Raw genomic sequence first — 15,752 nt, forward strand, 5'->3', positions numbered from 1 at the left:
CTCATTTTATAATACCCATATAGCGATCACACAGTATTTATTTTCTTAGTCTTTTTGCATTCTTTGTGACGAAATTTATAAGAAAATATTGCAGGAAATAATTCCTGTTTCATTTACTAAAGCTCTTGATCATTTAGACGAAAAACGCATCCTAGCAAAACAACGAAGGGGGAGGGGTAGAGGGACGGAACCTTTATGATAACCAAAAAGGACGGAATCGTTTAATTCATTGAGTTCTTTTTTTCCTTCCGTCCCTCCGTCCTTTTTCTTTATAAGAATGGCCTCTGGTCGCCTGGGGGCCCCTGGTAGCCGGGGGCCTGGTCGCATGGGGCCCCCTGGTCGCATGGGGCCCCCTGGTCGCCTGGGGGCCCCTGATCGCTTTGAGGACCTGATCGCATTGGCCCTTGGTCGCCTGGAGGGCCCTGGTCGCCTGGGGCAGTGGGGCCCCTAGTCATCTGGAGGACCTGGTCGCCTGGGAACCCCTGGTCGACTGGGGGCCCCTGGTCGTCTGAAAGTACGCTTATCACCTGATTGATCCCAAATCATCTGAGTGGCTACTGGCTACTGGATATAAGTAGTGACTGGAGTAGGCACTCATCTGAAGGAGCCAATATCTTTCACGGTGCCGGAGATATCACAGAAAAAACAAAAAGGCTAAACTAAATACCCCCAACCTTGGCCCCAAATGCGTCATTGGCTAACACAGGGATGTGGGTCGATTTGCAATCGCATTTCCTCCTAAGTCCTATTCCTCCAATTAATACAGAGTGTCCCAGAATTACCCAAACATTTATTTTCTGGCTAAAAGTACAATTGCGCTCGATTCCTAGTGAAACATATAATAGCCGCGTTTACATAGGGCTAGTTGCCAGATAGTGGAATTCCGATAACGAGACATTTATTCCCCACTATTATATTATATACCTACATATCCGGAATTGGAGGATGTTCAGTAATTGAGGCGCTCGCTCATAAAATGCCGTGCGTTTCATGCACACTCCCCAAGCAAAAATATTTTTACTTTCCAATTTTCCACATTTTCTCAAGGCTTAGACCGTTACAGAGACCGTTTTAATTGACTTTGATGAAGTTGAACGCGAGAAATCACAACCAAATGCTACATTAGGTTGTAAAGAACTGAATTGCGTTTTCCCACACACGTGGCGTTTTCTCACCTACGTCTGCAGGAGAGACCGGACCCACTATGCCCCCCCCCCCCCCCCCCACCATCGAAAGGTTCTTCATGACTCCCGGGGGCCCCCGGGGAACCTGGGGGGGGGCCCTATACACTGTGGGGGGCCCCTTCGAAAGCAGGTGGCCCCCTCCTGGGCGAAATCCTGGGTACGTGCCTGCGCGGCACAGCATACCAACGCAGTGAATATGCTGAAATAATGCGCCACCGGCCGCATTAGGCAGTAGCATTTCTTACGGCGTTCGCACTCCGCGTCCGCGCTCATAAGTTGGATGCAACTTCATTCCCGTAACCCCTCACGATGGAGATTTCCAGGAAGCTGGCGAGTCGACCGACTGTAGCACTAATTTTCCGCTTTTCTTAACTACTTACGTAAACTTTAGGCCGTACAAACTTTTAGCTGTTTCCTTTAGAAATATTTCTGTGCGCATCAAACAGCCATGATCTATCTGGTGTACCTACCTAATAACTAATAATAATTTTTTCCATAAAACGTTATTTTATGTAGACAGAGACACGCATTGCCGTTTCCTCGAATGCGTATACTGATCTACTCGTATAGCCATAGTAACCACCATGCAATGAGTCGTGCCTCAGACAGACCCTCCATGGAGCGAGGTACATTTACCGGGACCGAAAGAGAGGAAACGAAACGCTGGACTTGGGAACGGTTCAGAGAAGACAGGTGGACAGGATAAGGGAACATAATACATTAATAGGATGTTGGAAGAGAAGTAGAAACGGAGCGGGAATGGGAGACTCATCAATGGCGGCGGAACACCTTCAATTAAGGGGGGGGGGGCACCGCCGACTTTTGGTCCCATTCCTTCCGTGCAACGCCAATAGGGCTAATGTTAAAATGTCAAAGTCAAAGGGGGGGCACGGTGCCCCGATGCCCCCCCCCCCCGTTCCGCCGCCTATGAGACTCATGGTGCGAAAGCGAGTTACGGATAGCTGCATTTGGGGACAGGGAACGAGATATGGGAACAGGAGTTGGGAAATGTTGGAAAGGATGGTGTATGATATCTGACTGTGAACATCAAACATGAAGAAACGTGATGGACTTCGGGTAAGGGCTAGTGGAAACATTTTACTTCAGAGAAAGTTCGTTTTAATATCGACTTTCGCTCAAGACTCGTCATTCGGTTGGAAGTTGAGGTAGCGTTCCGCAAAGCAAGCAAGAAAACCGTTTCTCTGACAGACTTTATCCCAAGTTTTACTACAAAAACAAGTGGTCGAGGACCTGTACCGCTTTTCAAAATGATTTAGGATTTATTGGCTCACGAGCTTGCGCCTTGCCTGGCTACCTGTGTTCACAGAGTCGGCCTGTCTCGGTAACGACTAACGGGAGTGGACAAGTTCCGCCAATGCCAATTAAATAAGGGTGTCCCAGAAGTCTTGAAGCTTTTTTATTTTTGTCGTGTGACCTTGCTATGCCACCGATTAAGGCAAATGACGCCTCAAACGAAAGAGAATGAACTGAAATTTTGTATTTTCATGCGTAGAGCACCACTTAAGTCAGGTGGCCCCCGTTGTGAGTCGCACAAGATTGAGCACGAGAGATCACGTTCTTCGCTGCCGCCAAGATCTCCCGGTTTGCGAAACACCGGTGTCGCCATGCCCGTTTCTGGTCAGCTTCAGAGCCCTATTTCATGAAGCGAGCCAGGAAACAGAGTGTTGGAGCTCCGAAAAAACATTAGCAACATAATGATTTACTGATCAGAAAGTCTCCTGACATGTTTGCACGCATCCATTACGGAAATAGGCTCAGCTGCTTGAGCACGCTAAGCAACAGCCCGTTGTAATCCTTTGATTCGTCGCATTATTATGGGGCTAAAACAAATATCAACCCGTCGCAAATATATGTCGCTAATATTATGTCGCTCGCTTCAGGGAATAAGACTCTGAAGCTGACAAGAAACGGGCATGGCGACACCGGTGTTTCGCAAACCGGGAGATCTTGGCGGCAGCGAAGAACGTGATCTCTCGTGCTCAATCTTGTGCGACTCACAACGGGGGCCACCTGACTAAAGTGGTGCTCTACGCATGAAAATACAAAATTTCAGTTCTTTCTCTTTCGTTTGAGGCATGATTCGCCTTAATCGGTGGCATAGCAAGGTCACACGACAAAAATAAAAAAGCTTCAAGACTTCTAGGACACCCTGTACCTATGGTCTATGGAGATCGCGATTCGCGACTCACCGTCGCCACAGGAAGTCCGTATCCGCCTGTCACCTCAAACCGGAAACGATGCATAATCATTAATCAACCATCTGACCCAGGCAATTGTAAATGGAACTCTGTTCAGAAGTCGGGATATCACGATTAAAGCCCGCTGACCCCTAAGGTGTAGTGCCGCTCCTAATGCAAATCACCGACAGCCATGGACAGATCCTAATACCTACACATATCCCATGACTGCCGTCCCGCTGCCCGTTTGACCCGTATCCATTATTCAGCTACCGGAAATTACAATAAGGATGTCATGTAGGCGATATAAATGTGATGTTTTATGTGTTCTTATATCATTTTTTTGTGTGTGTGTGTTACCTTTCGATCGTGTGGCTGGCTGTAACACATCACTCCGCAGAGGGCGCTGACCCACGTAATTCTAAGGCGATTTTCCTCCTTCCCCGAGGCATCAGCTTATGTGATCACGGGGACCAAACATAGTTTCCTAAGATAAGTTGCAGTTCACATGTCGACCTTTATGCACGCTCCTTAGGTTTACCGGACCGAACGGAGCAGCGCTAGGTTGCCTTCTTTCTTATACTGGCTTCGTGTCAGCGTCAGTATGCGTTCGGCCATGGCAGCGGCAGTGCTCTCAACACCTCTGAGGGGATTCCGAAGGCTAGTTCATGTTTTGTAAAAAGAGTTCAATTGCTTGATCGTCCTCACTCCCCTGATTCCCTCTCTATCTCGTCGCTGTCACGCCACCAGGCGCCTGATACGTCCGCTTCTACAAAAATGTCGCCACAGTCACAAATTCTGTATTACAACCGCGCAGGCGCGCGGTCCGCGCTTTGTATGACACCGATCATGGGATATGACCTCAGATCTCTGATGACTCATGGACACACAAGAGAACATTCACATTCACACACACTCGCAAATAATGTTACGACACTGATCCGCACACACGCACACGCTAGTCTACGTTACAAAATGATGACGATCAACAATACGCTGGGCCGTTCGCTCCGCTTGCCTCGCCGGCCGAGCCACCGCGGCCGGCCGCTCAATCGACTCCATAATAACTATTTGTACATAAATAATATATCACATGCATTACGAGGGTCACCTGTGGGCGCCCTCGGCACCGACTCAGTGTCGGTCATTGACTGGGGGCGGGCGGGCCAGCCGCAGCCCCGCCAGCGCCGCAGCGCCGCGCGCATAGAAACACGGCCCAACGGAAAAGACGCCGCCGTCGGGCGAATAGACTGACTGACAGTGACAGACAAGACGGCGAACGAGAGAGGAGATATGTCGTCTGATACGTCGGTAATAAATACGATACAGTGTGAGAGGGGTGAGGGAGAGCGCCGCGAGGGGAGGGTAGAGGAGAACTCGGCTGCCGGCCGCGCCCGGGGCGCTGTGAGAGGGCGGGTGGGTGGGTGATGGGTGTGGGTGGTCGCGCCGCGGCGCTCACACCTCGGTGGGCTGGGAGCGGGCGCGCGCCACCACCACGGCTCCGTCGGCCAGTTTGGCGAGCCGCCGGTCGGCCAGCAGGTGGCGCGGCACCACCGTCTGCAGACTCTCGCGGCTGGCCGGGCCGTCGCGCAGCGAACCGGCCGGCCCGGCGCCCACAGCGCCCTGGAACGTGGTGAGCACGCGCGGCCGCCGGTCCATCAGCGGCGTGCCGCCCACACCCTCGTCGTCCGACTCGGCGGCCACGGCGACCAGCAGTGAGCTGCCGGCCGGGTCGGCGCCGGCCGGCTCGTCGTGGCCGCCCTGGCCGCTGTCCTTGCCGCTGCTGTGCTCCGAGCCGTCGTCTCCGGTGTACAGCTGGTCGCTAGAGGCGCGCCGCGGCAGCAGCGTGCTCCGCGCAGTCGGGTGGTACACGGTCACCGTGTGCGGCGGAGGAGGCGACAGCGGCCGGTCGGCGGCCGTCGAGCGGTTGCGCTGCTGGCGCAGTGACCGCTTACGCGCCTGGTAGATGATGATGACCCAGACCAGCGAGGTGACCACCACGCCTGACACGACGGCGATTATGATGATGGCGTAGGTTGAGTCGTCGTCCAGACCGAGTGACGAACCTGTTGGAAGACACAGAGTAGTGTCAGAGGACTGGGTTCGGTCTGCTAACCACCTGGGACGCACATTTTCTAGCCGACAGCCTTCTTCGAGAGTAAATGGTTGACTTTACTGAAGTCTTCAAGCATTCGTGTGAAGCCATTGCACGCGAAGCCCTTTCAAAAACGCGAGGAAATGTCTTTCTGAAGGTGAGACATTTAGGCTAAACAATACAAAACTCAAAGTATTTCAATAGGCTGCGTTCGCCGAGATATTCCCTTTAAGCCTACTAAGTTACACTTATGGCAGAATACTACCATGAATAGACAGAGCAAGCCCATAACCCCAGCCATGTCGGTTGTACTCACTGGGCAGCACGGTGAGTTTGGCCAGCCCGCTCTGCTCCCCGAGCACGTTGTTCATCTGGCACTGGTAGCGGCCGGCGTCCTCGGGCACCGTCTGCACGATGATGAGCAGCTGCTGACCGGCCGTGAAGAAATGTCGCTCGGTGAGCTGCAGCGGTGCGCCGTCCTTTGTCCAGGTGAGTCGCGGCGCCGGCGAGCCGGCCGCCATGCATGTCAGCACGGCAGTGTCCCCGGCCGGTACCTCACGGTCCTCCATCGGCTGGACAAACGACGGCGCCTCGAGCACGCTGAGCGTGGCGTTGGCGCGGATCTCACCCGCCTCGTTCCGCGCTGTGCAGGTGTAGGTGCCCTGATCGTCCGCCTGCACCTTGACGATGTAGAAGCCGTCCTCCGTCTCCAGCATGTGCAGGCGGCGCTGGCTGGCCGCCGGGAAGTCGGAGCCGCCGTCCTTCTCCCAGGAGATGGACGGCGTCGGCTGGCCGAACGCCTTGCAGTCGAGCCGGGCCGTGTTGCCGGCGCGCAGCTGCAGGTCGGCCGGCCGCTGCTGGAACACCGGGAACACGTGCACGTCCACGCGCGCCTTGCTCGAGTACGAGACGCCGTAGCCGTTGGAGACGACGCACTGGTACTCGCCGGCGTCGGCGTCGGTCAGGTTCACCAGCGACAGCTCGGAGCGCATCACCAGGCCCGGCCGACCGTCCGTGTGTGCCCAGGCCAGCGACACGGCGCGGCCGGCCTCCACCAGCTGGCTGTCCTTCCGCCAGTCGAACTGCATCGTGTCGTTAGCGGACGACTCGGCCTCGCAGCTCAGCGTCAGGTTGTCACCCTTCAGAGTCTTCCCAGTACGCGGCTGGAGCCGGATGGCCGGTTTGGGCGACTCGTGGCAGGCCAGGCTGTCGGGCGCCACCTCGAGTAGCGGCTGACCCTGCAGTCGCTGCGGATGGTGGCACCGCGCCGTCACTGTCTGCGCGTGACCGGCCTCGCGCACCCAGGTCGGCAGCCAGCGGAGCGTGCAGTCACACAGCAGACTCTGCGAGTCGATCACCAGTACACGGAGAGCAGTTAGACGGCTGAACGAGGCCTCGCGCACCGTGGTCAGAGGGTTTCCGGCCAGATCGATCTCCTCCAGCGCGTCCGCGCCGGTGAACGAGTCGGCCGACACGGACATGATCCGGTTGTGTCGCAGACCGACGCGCGTCAGCTGGTGCAGCCCGGAGAACGCGCCGCTGCCCTCCTCGATTGTCGACGAGATCAGGTTGTTGTTCAGCTCGCTGTCGAACAGAAAAAGGTGTGTCAGAGGGGCGGGAGAGAAAACGAGCGCGATGGGGTTCGGGAACTGGTGGACGGTCATGAGCCTAGCAAAAGTCTAGTATCTATGACGGCTCATGGTGCGGAGCGTCCAAGACATGCTATGTCGATGATTGTGCAAACGGTTGCGTGATCTAGACTAATTTCGCTCCAGACGTTCCAAACAAATAATGAAGCTCATTTAGTCAAATCCCTTGTCGCATCCTCCATAACTTTTACCACAGAGGTCACTACCCCCCCCCCCTAAAAGCCAGCGATCCTCCCCATCGTGACTCACAGGTCTCTCAGTTTGGGCGAGCCGCGCAGGGCGTTCTCGTCGATCAGCGCGATCCGGTTGTGGTCGAGCACCAGCTGCTGAAGGCGCGGCAGCTTGGCAAACGTGTGCGTGTCCACGGCGCTCAGCTGGTTGTAGCTGAGGTCCAGGAACGCCAGGTGCTCGCAGTAGCGCCAGCAGTCCAGATCCGTCCGCTGCAGCTCGTTGTGACTGAGACTGAAGCGCTCCAGCGGCTTCAGGCCGAACAGCCACCCCTTGGTGATGTTGCGGATCTGGTTGTGGTCGAGGTATCTGCGGGCGGAGACGCCCGGTGTTAAGATGTGTCTGTGGGGTATTATAAGCTGGTGATGTCAGTTGCAGCACACTACTGAGATAATACAATCCGGGACACATCACACACAAACCATCCGAGCGCTGCTACAAAACAACAACTGATGACGAGTCTGCACGGCCCCTCTAAAAAAGTCCCGGTAAATAAGCCGAGAGAGCCGACATCATGGCAGACGGGTCCAGTCTTCCCACACGTTTATCCCTCGCCATTATCCACTGCCTGGCCGCATTGCCATTATCCACTGCCAGGCCGCATTGCCATTATCCACTGCCAGGCAGCAGTAATGCAGACGGACAGAGGGGTGATTCCCATCAGACCCCGATACATGGGCGTACCCCGCATTCCTGCGCGCCCTGATCTTGAAGAACGCCTGGTTCGCCAAGTTCAACAGCTATACATCGGTCTTAGGATCGAAAAATGTCCCGTAACATTACCGTGACATGACACGCGCAGCCAAATGCAAGGTAAGGTGTTCAATCACCAATATGTAAAATAGACTAGTTCATCGGTCCCAGCACACTGCACCGCCTGCATTGCTCATTTTCAACACAACCCGGTTCGAGGGGCGCTGGAAGTACGGACAGAATACCTCATCACTCTGTCGCCTCGGCGACTTCATATACAATTACAATGTGGCTGTCGGAACGACTTAATTCGCGGAACTCATCCCAATGGATCGTACGGTCGCACCGGGGCCCGCCTGGCCGGGCCGGGCAGGGCGGCGCGGAGTCGCCAGGTATTCCCGGAGCACCTGCTCGCCAACCAACACCTGACACGCGGCCGCTCCGAGCCGCGTATCACGGCTGTGTCGGACACGGCGACACCAAACGAAACGTGGTGCACACCGCGCCGCGCCCGCCCCGTTAGCAGATCGACTCAGTCCCGGAGCGCCGCCTCAGAGACCTGTCAACGAGCGGACCGCCCGCGGAGTCGACCGCCCTCAGAAACATGGGACTTGATATATCCAACCAGATAGGACGATATGGAAGAGAATATTTTTCCTAATTAAGAACAGGTTGGACGGACCAGGTTAGGTACGGACAGCTCATGTGGCTCTTGATACCATCTCGGGCCTGTTGGAGGCGACGTAAAACCAAAAAAAAAAAACTCCGCCACGCCGTCCGTCATCGTCGCGTCATGTGAAAGTCACCAGATGTTGTGGCAGGTTATCAGTGACGATTTTTTCTCTCTCGCCGTATCAGTACAGAGTCCGCGGCGGCTGTGCCAGACAGCCGGGGGCCGCCGCGGTGGGTGAGGGTCGGAGGGGAGGTGCAGAGCGCCAGGTGTGCCGAGTAGCCCCTCACTGGCACAGACAGTGACATTGAGACAAACACCGACACTGACACCGACAGACCAGGTGTCTGCTGCGGTCAGGGAGTGCCGCCGATACTGCCCCCGCCAGCCGGTGCACAAACACCGAGCGGGCGCGAGCGGCACACCCGCCCACACGCTCCCCGTGTCGGCCGTGATTCGTCACAATAGCGCGCCGGAAACAGCGCAGACAGGCCGCCCCACAGGCATTCCGCACGTAACTGTCGGTACCGGCGGCACTGTGTGCAAGGAGCAAACCACGCACCGACGGCGCTGTTTTTTTTTTTTTTTTTTTTGCTTCTTAGAGAAAAGTAATACTGACAGAAAACCGGTACAGAATAAGGATCGAATTTTACACACATGTATGACGTGTACATATCGATGCCGTCAGAAAAGCAAGACCTCGGTCACCAATACGTCTTCACTTTGAAGACTCATATCAAGGCGTCAAGGAGCCAGTATCAGCGAGTGATTCGCTCTAGAGGCACTTGTGCGACAAGAGAAAAAAGGGCGTTGACTCATGACATGTAGTCCATGAGAAGGGTCTCAGCAGGTAACAGCTTCAAACAGCTCTGGCTGACAGCTGACCAATGCCATTTCCAGATAACGTGTAATCCGGGCACACCTGTGACCGAGCGCGGCCCTTTCTCTGCGAACGTGTAATCCGCAACACTGGCAGATCAGTGCAGCTAAGACGGGATCAACACGGCCGGAACGCCGGTAGGAGCACGATGCAGGCTCCGTGGGCCGGCCGGGTCTCCACCGACCGCCGCCGCGGAGGCTCTGACGGCGTCATATCGTAACCAGCCCCGGCAGGAGGGAGTGCCGGCGTGTCACCAAGACACCCGACACTGACGGGGTGACACCGGCCCCTGTACGGGGCACACGCGCCGCGCCCGCGCTCCGCGCAGCTTAAAGGCTGGGCCGCGCGCTCCGGCTGTAAATCAAAGGCGCGTCCCGGCAGGCGGTCCATAATTCAGCAAGAGGCCATGCTAAACAGGCGGTAAATCACGGCTGTGTCACGGGCCGCCGTGCGGCCGCGCGGCGCGCCGGCTACCGCGCTCACGGCGTGTCACCGGCCGGACTTCTGCAGTAGCCGGCGCGCCGCGCCCGTCCCGTCCCGGCCCGGCCGGCGGCGGCGTCACTTACAGCTGCGTCATGTTGTGCAGGTGGTAGAAGGCGCCGTCCATCAGACGCCGGATGCCGTTGCGCTTCAGCTTCAGCACCTGCAGGCTGTGCAGACCGGAGAACACGAGACTGTCGATCTCCGACAGTCGGTTCCGGTTCAGATCCCTGTCGGGCACACAATGGACAGGCTGAGGTCAGCACTGATGGCATAGGACAGCACACGACACCGAACACGGGCTGCTGCATGTCTGGTTTATCGCTCACTTCCGCCGATCCGGTTATCCGGGGAATGTAAGACAACTGGTAGCTCAGTTCAGACAGCTCTATCGGTTATCACAGCGCCAGCTGTGAGCTCTGGGGTCAGGTGTTCACTGTCTGTACCGGTATTACAGACCCTCCCGCACCATCTCCTCTGCCCGCAGTGCAGCCGCCGAGAGCCGCGGAAAGTCCGGGCTGTAGGCCACCTATTTATGGAAGGGCCCGGAGGTCCGATTCAGACACCACCTGCACTGTGTGCGAGGCCGAGCCCAGCCAAATAAACACTAACGGCACACTACCCTTGTCTGATAAACCCCGATGAATGAACTATAAAACTGAATATGGCGTGGTATCAGCGTAAACGCCCAAACGAAAATGCACGTGGATTACAGAGTGGACTCACCCGGGTTACTGAGCTGACATTTATATCGACAGATCAAAGGCAGTAAATAACGCCGTCACCAGACACATTTCCAATTCCCGGCATTCAGGCATGACCATCATCAACATTTATCAGACGACCTCAGTCCGATATAGACCCTGCAGATGGTGCCTGCCTTCCCTGAGAGAGTAGCAGCAGCTCCGCGTGGATTTAAACCAGCGTATAAACTACTATCCTTGCCCTGACGGCTGGCATAAGGACCAATAACTAATCTTTACAGCATCGGACCCGGTGCACCGCTCGCTCCGCCCTTGTATCAGCCGCGATGGGAGCCGGGCCGGGCCGGGCCGGGGCTAACCGGCGGCTCGCTACTCACAGCTCCCGCAGCTGTCCCAGGCCGCGGAACATGTCCTTCTTCAGCCGGCTGATGCGGTTCTTGGAGAGTTTGAGTACCTCCAGGTGTCGGAGGTTGCGCAGCCGCCGCAGCTCTCTGGGCGAGCTGATCCTGTTGTTGTGCAGTTTCCTGGAACGGACAGGGTGCAGCGGTGTCAGGCGGTCGTCAAGGTGTTGTTCCACTTGACCACGGAAGCACCTGAATGTGGACAAAGAGCAAAAGTGGCCAACAAAAACAGCCTGAGAATCTGACAAGGACACAGCCCCACCTGCAGCAGATCGCCCATCACGCCATCGAGATTGTCGCCGGGCGCGATATCGCCTCAGCGGCCGTCGTCAGCCGGCTGGGTAAGCCCTGCTGGCTGTATGCGGAAGAGAGCCGTGGTGGGCGGCGTTTTGAACGCCGGCCTGTCAGCTGAGTCGCTGGTGCGGGCGCCGCATGCCGAAAGGGCGCGATAAGATGCAATCCGGCCGTAATCGGTCTCACATTCCGGCGCGCCGACCGGTGCATGGAGCCGGCCGCCCAGCCCGGCTATCGGCCGCCCCGCCCGGCCGGCGGCGCGGCGCGGCCCCACACCTGCTCAGTCAGCCCAGGTGTTCGGCTCACGGGCACCGGGGCCGGCCCGGCGCCGCCTGTCCGACAGCCAACAAACCCGAGGCCAGTCGGGCGCTCCAGCACGCCACCGGGCCGCTCCGGCTGACTCAGGACGACGGCCCACCGCCACGGCCGCAGCTGAGGGATTGTTCGCCGAGAACACAATAAAACTGCGGCCGTTGTTCGCGGCTGGACGGCGCCGGCCGGTATTACGTCAGCAGCGCAGCCAGTGCGGAAAACCGGACGTCGCGCGGAGCGACCGCCGTCGAAAAGTGTCGTCCGTCAACACGGGATTAGGAGCATCGCGGGGTAAGGGGGGAGGGAGGGGCGCGTCGGCATCGCGCGCGCTGACCGGTCGACAAGACGGCGGCCACCTTATCTGGCGCGGCGCGGCGATCAGTGGCGCGACACGGCGCCATTATTGCCGTCGACAAACAGCGCTCGGCGTCGGTGATTTACTGCACCACTCGGTCGCTAAAGCCTGCGGCCCGCACCTGCCGCCGAGCGCGGCGGCCAGACACAGCGTGTCTCCCAGCGCCGCCCGACTCTACACCACGTGCGTCTAAAGTGACCGCCTGCCATGTACACAGGAACACTATATCGGTTCCGGACTATATCGGCTACGGCTCCGGACGTAGCGACGCGCTAATATTGACCCCGTAGAGTGCCGGAGCAACAAGATTACTTTGCTGGTTTAACAGGCCGAGGGTTGATAAACACCTGGTCACAAAGCTCCACTTCACTTTATCAAAACCTAGCGATTGGATTGGAGTAGTTCATTGAAACTAAGATCACACCAAACTTCGATCAAGCGCTTTGTAAATTTGATGCATACTCCGGCCGGAAGGGTTTCCGATATTTCAGAAGCCCACTCAGCCTTTTCCTCATGGCGTCTGACACGTGATAAAAACCAGAAGTCGAAATATAGATAGATCGTCGTATCATGTTGACCTGCAACTTCCGATCCCAGAATCGCTCCATCGGTTCTATTTTCAAAGGCTAATCGTAACTTTCCGCACCGCCCCCGCGCGCTACTGACGGACTGCACCGGTAGCCGCTCGCGAGTTCTCACGTCAGCAGCAGAGTTCTCGCGTCAGCAGTGATCTGATCCGCATCAATACGGTGACATCACATCTCAACATCACGGCACACATCAACAACAACGTAAGCGTTAGTCCAAGCGAAGACGGGGAGAACCAACATTCTCGTTAGCCAAACATCCTAGAAGCGGGACGAATGTGATGAGCTAATCCGAACGTCAGCGGGAGCAGTGAGAAGAACGAGGAGAATATGCTGCTACATCACTGCACCGGCTGCTTGGTTAAGTACAGATGTGAGCAATGTCACGGGTCGGGTCAGGTCACGGTCGGGTGGGCGCCACTCACAGTCTGCGCAGCTGGCTGCCGTCTGGGAAGGCTCGCCGAGGCAGGCCGGTGATGCGGTTGTTCGACAGGTCCAGGTTGTGCACATGTCCGTAGCCGAGCAGCGCCGGCGCCTCCAGCTGCTCGATGCCCGTGTCGGAGCTGAGGGAGACAGAACAGACGGACGGACGGACGGTCAGACGAGCCCTCCGCGCGCTACAGACGGCTGGAGTGACGGCCGACATGGCAGCCGCCGCCGCCGCCGCCCGGCGTCCGCGTGACAGCGGCAGGTGCAACGGCCCAGTTACACGCGCACGCACACGGCGCCGGGCAGGAACAGCCGCTCAGCAACACCGATAGCAACGAACAACGAGCAATCTGCAGTCAAACGGACAAACAGCGCGGCGCGGCAGACCGGCGCCGGTCCGGCAAACAGCGGCGGCCGCCGGCGCCGGCGCCGCGCCGCTCCACTCGACACGTCGGCCGGCGTCTCAGCGGCGCCCCGCACCACGCGGTCCTCGGTACTCACAGATCCACCACGCGGACGGATGGAGGCAGCTCGAGCGGCGGCACCGCGCCCAGCCCGCTACAGCCGGACAGGTCACTGTAACAGACACCGGACAGCGCGGTCAGACGGTGAGATGTGGCGAACGCTCGCCCTGATGAGCGGGACACTGCACGAAGCAGCACACTTCGCTGCTACATTGGCGCTTTTCAGTTGTGTTCCACGCCAGCGTCGAGAGAATGAACAAAATGTGTAAATATATTCAGCAAAGAACCTCATCACGCTTTCATAAGCCCACCCGCACGTCTGTGCGACGATAAAGCCAGCTCAAGGGCGCCGCTAAGCACGCACACAAACAGAACAGAGCCGTCATCAGCGGCAGGTACTGGTGGCTGAGAGGAAACTCACATCTCATCCAGCAGTAGATTATCGGCGAACGTGTCAGCAGCCAAATACTTCAGACGTGCGTTCCTGTTCACATTGCTGTAAACGAGACAAAGGTGCGTAAGTCAGCGACCAAATCATAAGCAGCCAACTTCCTTCAGCGTAAGGTCAGGACGCGGCTACAGTCGGAGCTCGAAACGGACGGGAACGGAATTTAGGTCTCAAGGTATGAAATAATTTTTTTACATCAAAATTCAAATCAAATTCAATTCAGAACATACTATTTCACAAAGGTTCTTAACATACAGGAACAAATAATGATTTGAGGATTGTAGACTGACAATTGTCATTTCTTTCGAACCTTGAGCAGACACTAGGCAAACATTTTTGAAACTGGCGCCATGATTATCGCAGTCATTTCAAATGTGTCTGCAGCATCAATTTGCAGCCGCGCCACATGGGTGCGCGGCGCCAGTTTGGCGTCGCTTTCATGGTATCCCTATCGGTGTGTTTGTCCACTGGAGACAGACCGGGTCGGGGTTGGCGCCACGTCTCCCGAACCGGCAGGTGTGTCGGCTGCGGACAAACAGCCGCGCCGGCCCCGTGTGTGCACTGTCAACTGGCGGTGTGTGAACACGCTGTGTGTCTGCCAGGTGAGCTGACGGTCAGTGTACGGCCAGCCCGTCCGCCGGAGCTCACGGCGCTTCCGGGAGAGGCCGCGGCGGGGTGCCGCCGTCCGGCCGCACGGGTGCTCCGCGGTGCAGACTGCGGACAGCCGCCGTCCGTGGCCGGACACTCCGCCCAGTCACGACAGTCAGGCATTCATCAGTCAGCCAGCTGACAGTAGTCAGTCGTATCAGTCAACCAGTCACAAGTCAGTCAGCTGTCAGTCCATATCCGTCATGTCAGTCATTAGTCAAACCGTTCAGCACAGCCGGTCTCCGCCGTCAGTCAACCACTCGTCAGCACAGCACGGCTTACGTCAGACCCCGACCACAGCTGTCCGGTCAGCATGCAGGTGTCGCCAGCTCGGGTTACCCCCGACCTCCGTCATCAGTCGCCAGCCGTACCTACCACGCACCGCAGCGCGGTACCAGCCGTCAACACGGGCACGGCTGGTACGGTCAGGTGCCAGCGGACTCGGGTTACCCCGCTACACACACGGCCAGACTGGCAAACAACACCACCGGCCGCCCGACCGCGCCGGCCGCTCCGGTTTCTGAGGTGTGGAGTTGCCGTTTTATGCGACTGTTTTCTAGGAAGCGCCCCCGGCGGTAGGTGTTCGTACACGGCAGAGAACACGATGCCCGCTACTCACATGACTTTTAGGTGGGGCATCGAGGCCAGCGCGGCGCGTGGCAGGCTCTCCAACAGGTTATCGTGCAGGTCTCTGAAACAGATGGACAAACAGCGGTTAATTATGCTACTGCAGGTCTCTGAAACAGATGGACAAACAGGGGTTAATTACGCTACAACTCCCTGGTTGGACATACGCCACACACTACACTGGATAAAATCAACGATAAGGGCGAGACAGGAGACAGAGAGCGAAGGAGAGAGTGAGAGGCCGGCCTCCCCGAGCCTGGCTGACTGCGCAGCGCGGCGGCCCCTGGGCCACTAGGGCCACTAATGGTCGCCGAATATAAGGCCGTGCACGTGAGCCGATACCATCTGGTCGGTCGGCCCATATGCGGCTACGTGCGCCCGGCCGCCGGATGACAAGTGGACCGGG

At 57.2% G+C, this 15,752-nt stretch overlaps 1 protein-coding gene across 2 annotated transcripts in view; it reads right to left on the reverse strand.

Annotated features, from left to right (window-relative positions):
* Positions 1 to 4,166: 4,166 nt before the first annotated feature.
* LOC122387876 (leucine-rich repeats and immunoglobulin-like domains protein 3) overlaps positions 4,167 to 15,752 on the reverse strand; it is a 28,149-nt gene continuing 16,563 nt past the window's right edge. Inside the window, exons 3-12 of one of the 2 annotated variants that reach the window (XM_043378492.1) lie at positions 15,339 to 15,410; positions 14,045 to 14,119; positions 13,661 to 13,735; positions 13,156 to 13,293; positions 11,159 to 11,305; positions 10,164 to 10,307; positions 7,376 to 7,663; positions 6,533 to 7,061; positions 5,794 to 6,310; positions 4,167 to 5,448 (exon numbers count right to left, since the gene is read on the reverse strand). In XM_043378492.1, the coding sequence (XP_043234427.1) occupies positions 4,838 to 5,448; positions 5,794 to 6,310; positions 6,533 to 7,061; positions 7,376 to 7,663; positions 10,164 to 10,307; positions 11,159 to 11,305; positions 13,156 to 13,293; positions 13,661 to 13,735; positions 14,045 to 14,119; positions 15,339 to 15,410 (2,596 nt within the window). In that variant the 3' untranslated portion in view covers positions 4,167 to 4,837. Of the gene's footprint in view, positions 5,449 to 5,793; positions 7,062 to 7,375; positions 7,664 to 10,163; positions 10,308 to 11,158; positions 11,306 to 13,155; positions 13,294 to 13,660; positions 13,736 to 14,044; positions 14,120 to 15,338; positions 15,411 to 15,752 lie in introns of both variants that reach the window. The other variant, XM_043378491.1, reaches the window with a different exon arrangement.

This window comes from Amphibalanus amphitrite, unplaced genomic scaffold (assembly GCF_019059575.1).
Source record: "Amphibalanus amphitrite isolate SeventyFive unplaced genomic scaffold, NRLGWU_Aamphi_draft 000301F_arrow, whole genome shotgun sequence".
NCBI lineage: Eukaryota > Metazoa > Arthropoda > Thecostraca > Balanomorpha > Balanidae > Amphibalanus > Amphibalanus amphitrite.